Genomic DNA, 9618 nt, shown 5'->3' with positions numbered 1-9618 from the left:
GCCCTGAACGCTGTTTGCCCTTCCAGGCTAATGGCGGTGTCCGGGACAGAAGAGTTGAGCCACGTCTCCGTGAGGATCAGCACGCAACAGTTCCGTGTCTCCCTTCGGGTGTTCAAGTCCAGTTTCAAATAGTCCAGTTTGTTTTCTCGCGAGCGCACATTAGAGAGCAGGACCGACGGGAGCGGCGAGCGGAACGGGTTAGCATTTATCTTAGCCTTAATTCCGCCGCGGCAACCGCGCTTCTGCTTCCTCTCGCACCGCCTCCGATGTCCCCCGTGATGATGATCCCTGCTGCTGGGGAGGGGCTTCGCTGTGCTGTAGGACTCTGAATCTGACTGGCGGGGCTTCGCTATGCTGTAGATCCTTGGATCCGACCGGTGGAACAGACCGAGGTCGTGTAGGGTCGTCCGTGTCTCCGCCCTAACGGGATAAAAGCCATTGAAATCCCTCAGATTAATGATCGTTTGCCGGTCATATCCTAATAAACGCATTGCGCCGTTTCCACTGTTTGTTCGTTCGTTCGTTGATTGTTTCATTTTCATTGTATTATACATACATTTGGCTTTGTTACCGGGAGCCTCAGTAGCCGCTGCCTGACAAGGCGCCGCCATCAAAGCGATACGCGATTGACTGGCCCTGAGGAGCAATACTGGATCTCCCGCTCCCTCATCCTCGACCAAGACTTAATCTCAAGTTTCACGGCACCCACCCAGACAAGGCTGGAAAAGTGCCTAGAGGCCCTCCTCGAAGGGGGTGTACTGTTAGGTTTCGTGTTCGTTTGTGCTTTTATTGTTTTACTTCCTGTCTCCCCGCTTCCGCGTCTTCATCTGTCCTTCTTCAGCTTAATGGCGACACACAGCTGGGACCCATTCCGCTGATGATTAAATGGAGCCCGTATCGAGGCCCGTCTCGTTTTTTCCTCATATCACAAGACCGAAGGCAAATGAGGCCCCATTTTCAGCGATCACGTAACTGGCTCGCGTCATGATTCGCGCTCCTTAAATAGGCACAGAAAAACCAGGAAGAGTCTTTGATCATTGCTGTGCTACTTCGACTGACAGAGAGTGACGATGGAGCCACCCAAGAAGCGAAGAACATATCTCCCACAAAGGTATAACAGACAGGTATAATGAAGCACAGGTCTCTATGTGGTGAGGAGGAAGGAAGATTATGATGCTGGTTCGGATAACTGATAAAGAATCCACGATGGTTGGCCGGTCAGAGCACAGGAGTTCAAGAGATGTGTAAACTGTGTGGTTTATTTGTCCAAGTTCTTGATATATAGCTCATTCTTCAGGACACTGGCTAGTTGAGCCGCTACAAGTGCTGCACAAAGCTCCAAGCGCGGGATGGACTGAAGGCGCTTTGGGGCCATGCGTGAGCAGGCTAGGATGAAGGACAGGTGCCGTTGGCCTTGGCTATCCTCAGTTCTCAAATACGCCACAGCGCCATAGGCTCGATCAGAAGCGTCAGCGAATATATGGACTTCATATGTCACACCCTTGTGACTGACATCCTTCGGAAGGTATGGCCTAGGAAAGGTGATGTGGCACAGTAGGTCCAGTTCCGCTTCCCAGCTACACCACTCTTGTAGGAGTTCTGCAGGAAGTTCAAAGGAGGAGTTCAAAGCCCCCAGAAGAAAGGAGTTCACTCTGTTGTCTGTTGTTGAGCAAGCGCACTTGGTGGAACATCCCTTTGATGTCCCCGCTGATGGCCACAGGGTGCTCTCGGAACCTCAGTAAAACCCCAAGGAGCGAAGCACCAAGGGTTGGACCAGACAGCAGATGTTGGTTCAGCGTCTGTCCGAGGTAGGAATGGGAGCAGTTGAAGACCAAACGATTGTTCCCATTATGGTGCACAAGGTGGTGGGGAATGTACCAGCACTCCTCTGGCGGTTTCGCTTCTTTCACTTCTTGCACGGCGCCAGACGTGATGAGCTTCTGCATTTCTGCACAGTAATCTTTGGCTTTCTGAGGTTCTCTGAGGAGCCGACGTTCCGTACTGCGCAACAATGGCATGACGGACTCCTTTGGGGCATGTAGCAGTGGCATTTTCTCATGACGCAGTAATGGAGTTGCATATCTGAAAATACCATCCACCTCTACCCTGGCAGTTCTGGACTTAAGCAGTGCAACAGTATGATTATCAAGCTTGGAGCGAGTCACTTCTCTCTCAGGGTGTTGGGGTACGACATCCAGTTTCCAGAGTCTCTCAACATGCTGGAAAATCTCATCCAGGTGTGGTGGGGAGGTGGTCAAGAGGCACTGCGTACTGTGAGATAGCCCCCCCGTATCTCGAACGGGACCTTGAAGAGTCCAGCCCAGCCTTGTATGTACAGCAGCTGGCCCCCCGGGGGGGCCCAGCCTGACTGGCTCAACCGGTGTTATAAGGTGAGGTTGATCAGAACCAATCAGCAGGAAGGGGGTAGCATTCTTAAAGGCCGGGATCGGAAGACCATGCATGTGCTTAAACTTCCGTTAGAGACGTTCCATTGGATAGGTGTATGGGGCAAGGCTGAGGTTGTTAGCTGTATGGATGGACGATCCACTGAGGAAACTTGGAATGACACAGTTTGTCCATGCAATACCTGGACATCGTGGCGAACTGTTCGGAGAGGGAGGTTTTCTGGACTGCCGTTCATGTTCAGACATTTTGCTGCTTCTGCGAGCAGCATTGTCCTTTCATTGTCCTTTTCGTGTAAAACAGTTACTGTCTGCCTTCCTGCACGACCCTCCCCTTTGGTGGTGAACCTCTCCTTACCACTACGCACAGCGACATGACTATCATATCCCTGACACCAGGATTCATACCGAAGCCACTCAGCTAAGTCAGTCAAGGTGTGACTAGTTATGGAATTGTAATGGTGGCGGCGAAAGTCTGCCCGCAGTTCTGGGGGAAGCTTACTCAACAGCCTAGCAACGTGAGAACCACACTTGAGTTCAACTTCCCCTTCTGAACCTAGTGTCTGTAGAAGACCCACCAAGGACTGAATCTGGAGGGAAAACTTCTGAAAGGCTGTGCTATCTCCACACCTGACTTCTGGAGCTTCAAGAACTGTGGCTATTGTCCGAAGTGCCAGCTGGTGAGGTTGTCCAAACTTGTCATGGAGAGCTGCCATGATCTCAGTGTAGGGGTTTGGGGAATTCAAGTAGGCGTCCGCAATCAGCTTGGCTTCTTCCAGCTTCAGATGGTCGAGCAGAACTTGATAGTTGAAGAGCTCAGAGGCTGTTGGAGGAAGTAGGTTCTCCAGAGCAATATGTAGTCGAGAGAACTCACTGGGGTCTGGTTGGATGAATTTTGGAATTGTTGGGGGGGGGGGGGGTCCTCTGTAGACCTGATCTACTGGAGGAGGAGGGGCAAAACTGTGGACGGGCTGCTGAGACTGGTGTTGAACATAGGTGCTGGATGCACAGTCATTTGCGGGTGGAGCTGGGAGGGGCCGAATCTGATGTGCATCAATATTCAGGTTTTGCATGCTGTGACGAAGGTCTACAGTTGGTTTCAGGCCAGGGTGGAGGTTCAGGCCAGTCTCCTTCATCCTCCTCTACTGATAGTTCAAAGCTGTTACTCTTCCCTGCATGCTTTCCAGGTTGACCCATAACGGCATGCAAGGAACGGGTTACATCCAGTAGTTCTTTCATCTCCTTTTGTGTCTCATGTAGCTCCTTCAGACCTGATTCGAAGGCTCTTTGGGTATGATATAGTCGGGAGCTCTCGTCATAGCTACTTCTTCCTTCGTAATGTGGGTCCCAGTCTGGAGAAGCTGACAAATCGCTGTAAAGCTCACTGTCCTGGAAGCGAACTGAAGCAAGCGGAGGCATCTCATAATGAGCCGCATCCTCATGGTAGCGTCCGTAGTAAGGCGGTGATACTTGTCTCCTCTGGGTTGGGGTCTCCCATGATTGAGGTGTAGGCTTGCCTGGTGGAGGACGGTCTTCTTGCCGACTGCCAATGTAGTCCACTTGGAAGTCCTGGAATCTCGCTGGACGTTGTGGTCTTCGCTTTGGCCGCACGTCCGGGTACATCTCTCTAGGGTCCATCGTAGATTCTTTATCCGGCTCGAAGGACCACTTAATGTTGAGGAGGAAGGACGATGATGATGCTGGTTCGGATAACTGATAAAGAATCCACGATGGTTGGCCGGTCAGAGCACAGGAGTTCAAGAGATGTGTAAACTGTGTGGTTTATTTGTCCAAGTTCTTGATATATATATATATATATATATATATATATATATATATATATATATATATATATATATATATATATATATATATATATATATGTATATATATATATATATATAGTTTCTGTGAAATAACACACAGAAGACAATTATACAAAATTATACAAATTACAATACAATGGTCACACCTTAATGGACAAAACATGTCAAAGAAACCGATTCTCATTCCGTGGGAACGGGCACCATCGTGTGGTGGACAAACGCCACTACCCGCACACGGTCCATTGGATCACGTGACCACTTAACACGCCGCAAAGGGCGGTGGCTAATTGCTGGAGCGTCCTTCGTCGACGACGGACTACTACTACTATATCAAATGCACACAAGGCAACGCACACAACTACGGACTAACCAAACACTGAAAGGCAACTATGGTGAAAACAAACACTTACTTTGGTCATGTACTTGGAACTTAAGACAAAAAACCCAGGAGGACGAGCGGCAGCCAACTACTCTCAGAGCGAACTTCAACCACTACTGCGCATGTCAAAACTGCCACGCAACGTGTGACGTCATCTTAAAGGGAGCCTTCTGTACACTATGTTTGTGACACATGATATAATAATAATACATTATAACATATATGTAGATAGAAATTTTAACCCCCACACCCCCAACACTCATTCTTCAAACAATCTTTTGGTTTCAGGTGAAGTGCTTGCTCTTCTCGAAGGAGCTGAGTTACACAAACAACACCACATGCATGTTGAGGCAGTACCGAGCCTTGAATGAAAATGAACGTGCACAACCCGCGCCAAGTAATAACCCACAATCATTTAAAATGCCATGTCCCTCACTGTGGCCGAAACATAACAACATGATCGAATGTAATGTGTCTGTGTAGGTACCAGGAAACATGCTGTGGATCAGGCTTCGGTTGCCATGGTTGTGAAGGATTCCCAGCCTTTCACACTGGTGGAAGATCAGGGATTTAGGAGCCTCCTGGATCTCCTCGAGCCTACCTATATTATTCCAACTAGACAGGTGAGTATTGTATATCCATAATTTATGCTGTTTGTTGTATGGTAAATGACAGGTGCCATAGTAGTGGGCAGCAGTAGATCAGGTGGTTGAGCAGGTTGTCCAATGACTGCAGGGTTGGCGGTTCAAATCCCGCTCCCACCAAGTTGCTTTCATAGTGTCATTGGGTTAGACCTAATCTCCCTCGCCTCGTGTGAATGAACTCTGAGGTGCTTTGAGTGTCATGAAAAGCGCTATATAAATCTGAGGCATTATTGTTTATTTTATTTTCCAGGCTCTAAAGGCAATGGTCGAGGAGAGATTCCATGCCGAAATGCAGAAGGCAAAAGAAGAGGTCCAGAAAGCTAAAGCTTGCAGTCTGACTGCAGACATGTGGACCTCTATGGACATGGAGGCCTATCTTGGTGTGACGTGTCACTTTATTACTGAGGAGGACACTCTGAACACCATCCTGCTGGGAGTGGAACACTTTCCACAGAGCCACACAGCAGAGAACTTAGCCCAGGCAAAGACAAAAATTATGGCAGAATGGGGAATAAAAGATTAGGTCAAATGCCTGGTCACAGATGCGGCATCCAATATGATAGCCTGTGCACACACTCTTGGTGTAAGGCAAAGCATATGTGTTGCACATTCCCTTAATTTGATTGTGCGAAAGTCATTTGACCAGGTCCCCATATTGTCTGAAATAAGAGCAAAAACCAGAAAAATTGTGGCCTACTTCCGGACCTCCACAACTGTTAAAGAACGCCTTGGCCACATGCAAGAGTCCATGGGAAGACCAAAACATAAGTTGCTAATGGAGGTAGAAACACGCTGGAACAGCACACTGCTTATGCTCCAGCGTGTCTTTGAGCAGCGGGAAGCCATGGGGGCTGCCCTTGCTTTACTGTCACAACTCACATCCAGTGACTTCAAAACAATTGAAGAAATCATTAAAGTGCTTGGCCCATTCCACCAGGCCACTGTTAAGCTGTTAGAGGAGAAACGGGTGTCGGGTCTAAAGTGATACCACAGATGAAAATGCTTCTGCACGCAGTGAACTGCGAAGCTTCTAATGTGACCACAGAAACACCAAAAATGTTGACAGACATTTTAAAAGTAAGGCTGAGGGATCATCTGGCCAAACTAGAGACTGCCAGTGTAATGACACTGGCAACACTGCTGGATCCACGGTTGAAAGTACTTGGATTCCACAGTGAGTTGAGAGCAAATGAGGCCGTAGAAAGACTGAAAACGGAGTGCGCCAACATAATCTCTCTGCCATCAATTCCTCCACAAAGGCCTCAAGTGAAGGATGAAAATGCGGCAGCACAATCAACATTTTATATCTGTTTTCATGTTTACTATAATACTATCATGAAGTGCTGTCTTTTTTTTAGGTGGTGGGAACCTGTGGAGTCTATTTGACACGTCGGTAAATGAGAGTCGGGGCGTGTCCAATGCTGAAGCTGAGGCTATTGTGGAAGTGCAACGGTACCTCATCCAAAAATACATTTCAAGAAATGAGGACCCACTGTTGTTTTGGAAGGACCACAAAACCACATATCCACACCTTTACCAGTTGGCAATTTGGTTCCTTTGCACGCCTGCTTCTCTCCCTGCGAGAAGATTTTCTCAAAGGCATGGGAAATCATATCCAAAAAAAGGAATCGACTGAGCCCCAACACAGTGAAAATGATTGAATATGTCCAAGTTACACAAGCACATCAAGTAACTGAACATACAACTGACAAATCAACGGACAGTTAACCACATAACATCTGGGTTACATCCAATGACCAGCAGATGTTTAAATGAGGCCTCGACTGATCAGCCTTTTGGTTAAGCAATTGGCCCAAAAGACTCGATACATTCACGGGGCTTCATCCCGCCATCACTACTAAGAAGGGAGCAGACAATAAACACGCACACACAAGCCAAATCTATCAATCACATAGGAAAGCAATGGCACAAGAGGAAGATCATTACCTGTGGATGTGAAGTGACCTTCTGCCAACACAGTCTGGAGCCAAGGTGTTGAAATCAGCGAGGTTTGATTGCAAAATTGGTCCCAGCTGTGTAGCTGTGAAGCTGCAGGAAAGCAGGAGAGGAAACAGAAAAACACACAACTGGGGAACAACAAAATAAAAGTGCTGAACATGGACATGACAAAAAGCTCAAGTAAAGTCAGGTCTGTGTTCCAAAGTTGATAGCAGAAGCAGGAGTTCAGGAACAGTGTCCTGGTTAAAGGTAGAGGGAGGTTGGTGTTTGGCAAACTGAAACAAATGGAAGAAGTGAAAATCGGAAAATACTGTATCACAGATGCCAGTGTCTGTGATGTGGATATTATAAAATAATTTTGGGTGGGATTCGATTTAAAAAAGAATCTTATTATTTGGATAATTTCTGATTAATTAGTCCCAATTAATCGCAGTTTAATCATACAAGAATATTTGCCACAAGAAGCCACATCCTTCAATTGGACCCATATGGACCGATACATACATTTAAACAACAAAATATTGTTTATTTTACATCAGTTTGACAATAGCACAATAAATCACGATGGTGGCGATATTCAAGTTTTTATACCACCTTATTTAAACTAAAGCTCTTTTAATGTCATGAAAATATTTGTATAAAAATTTCAATTTTATAAGAATTTCAAGTACATCCAGAGTAGTGGAAACCCTGGCCATTGTTAGAGAAAAACATTCCTCAACAAAAGCAATCAGATGCTTTTGTTTGCTTTTGGTTCCCTGTTGTCTGGAGAGCAAACTGTTCAATTCAATTCAATTTAATTATGTTTTTGTTGTAATTAGTTAATCATAATAATAAGTTGTAATTAATTAATTGTAATTAACTCGTTAAAGTCCCACGCCTAATTAAAATAGATTCTGTATAAAATTATGGCATGCTGCTGATGTTTAGTGCATTTTTAAACAATGCCTACTGTCTCATGGAATATTGAATAGTTACTTTTTCTTGTCATGTGTCATTGTAGGCCATCAAAACAAGGTTTGCACGTGTCCTCGGAAGTGAGGATTCTGTCCTGGTGCTGTGATGCTACCAAAATTCAAGCTTCGTTGGCTGCATGATCCGAAGCGGAGGGATCTGGTGAAGGCAAGTCTGCTGCCACCACCACCACACAGCAACTGTCTACCAGCAGAGAGGAGGAGTTCTTTGGCTTTGCAGAGAACAAAGAAGCTTCATACCTCAAATCAAAGAAGAAACAGGTTGAGGCATTCTGAATCAATTTCCATTGATAAAAAAATGTCTCTCAAACTTAATGCAGCCACTCCCTCCGTTGCCCCAGTATAAGGTCTATTTAGCCTTGGGAGAACTGATTCTCCCTCCAAAGAGAAACACGCCGTCAGAGCTCAAGTTTGAGAAGCTTCTCCACATGAGGTACAGTCATTGGTTTGTGGGATAGCAATGTTGATGAGTGAAATTCCTAAATGTCTTACTACCACTACTGAAGCATTTTATGCAGCATTTTTTATTGAATTTGTTATTTTATTTATCATAATATCTAGAGTTACGAAAATAATTTATTTTGTTTGTGTGGCTGAAAATATTTGTGTTACCAAACCATTGTCACTGCAGTTAATTTCCCAGTTTGGTATAGTTGTGTTTCTGTTTTATGATTCTCAGCATTGCACTATTTGCACTATTGTTTGTTCTTGCTGCTGTTTGTTCTGTAAAAGACTTGATTTTTGTTTTCACTGCTAAAAGTATAGGTTATACTCTAAATAATTACAATAAATATGACTATCAAAAGTTTCAATATTGTCATTCATTCAGCTGCTCTCACTGTCATGGCCCCTCACACCATGCTTTTATTTTGTCAGCTACTTCCTGCTCCTTTGTGTGTGTCTTTAACTCTCTTGACAGTGTCGGGCGCGATCAGCAGCTGCAATCAATTTCTCACTGATGAACCTCCACCTCTAAAGGAGAAGCTGGAGGTTGATGCAGCTCCACATTGTGAATGTTTCTACACGGTGGTTTGCTTTTGGACTCCTGTTCTGAATATTTTGGCCTTTTACTTCCACATATTTTTTTTCTTCCTGGATTGACTTTTTTTTTTTGCCTTTGTGCCTGAGAATTTTTGTAAGTTTATTCTATTTGATGTTTTCTTGTTTCTTAGTTCCTTGTCACTCGTGCCCGACCTGTTGTCAGTGTGTTTCTGGACTCTTTTGATGCTCCCTGGATTTCGGTTGAGCTTGCTCCGTTGGAGTTCCTCTTAGTTATTTGTTTGGACTCGGGCCAGGCCCCATTTGTGTTGGCTCTTGTCTTGGACTCTTTGTGGGCATATTGGTATCAGCCTTTCTATACTTCCTGCGCTTGGCTTCTCCACATTGTCTGAGCCGTGACACTCGCACTGCCATTGCACCTTTAGCTCACTCTAA

The 9618-nt window shown here is 45.7% G+C and overlaps 1 protein-coding gene across 1 annotated transcript; it reads left to right on the top strand.

Annotated features, from left to right (window-relative positions):
* Positions 1–1780: 1780 nt before the first annotated feature.
* LOC128754705 (uncharacterized) lies at positions 1781–5926 on the top strand. The gene is made up of 4 exons (XM_053857511.1): positions 1781–1808; positions 4896–5004; positions 5091–5230; positions 5502–5926. Exons 1-4 carry the CDS (start codon positions 1785–1787, stop codon positions 5772–5774), a joined length of 546 nt encoding a protein of 181 aa, XP_053713486.1. The 5' UTR covers positions 1781–1784; the 3' UTR covers positions 5775–5926.
* Positions 5927–9618: the final 3692 nt, after the last annotated feature.

This window comes from Synchiropus splendidus, chromosome 2 (genome assembly GCF_027744825.2).
Source record: "Synchiropus splendidus isolate RoL2022-P1 chromosome 2, RoL_Sspl_1.0, whole genome shotgun sequence".
In the NCBI taxonomy this organism is placed as follows: Eukaryota; Metazoa; Chordata; class Actinopteri; order Syngnathiformes; family Callionymidae; genus Synchiropus; species Synchiropus splendidus.
Note: the sequence above shows the minus strand (reverse complement) of the source record. Positions and strands in the feature narration are given on the sequence as shown.

Bases quoted from the DNA above. Each gene is read 5' to 3' on its own strand.
- LOC128754705 (XM_053857511.1), top strand. From the start codon at position 1,785: ATGTTGGTTCAGCGTCTGTCCGAG. The intron at 1,809-4,895 runs GTAGGAATGGGA...TTTTGGTTTCAG, and splicing joins TGGTTCAGCGTCTGTCCGAG to GTGAAGTGCTTGCTCTTCTC. The intron at 5,005-5,090 runs GTAATAACCCAC...GTGTCTGTGTAG, and splicing joins ACGTGCACAACCCGCGCCAA to GTACCAGGAAACATGCTGTG.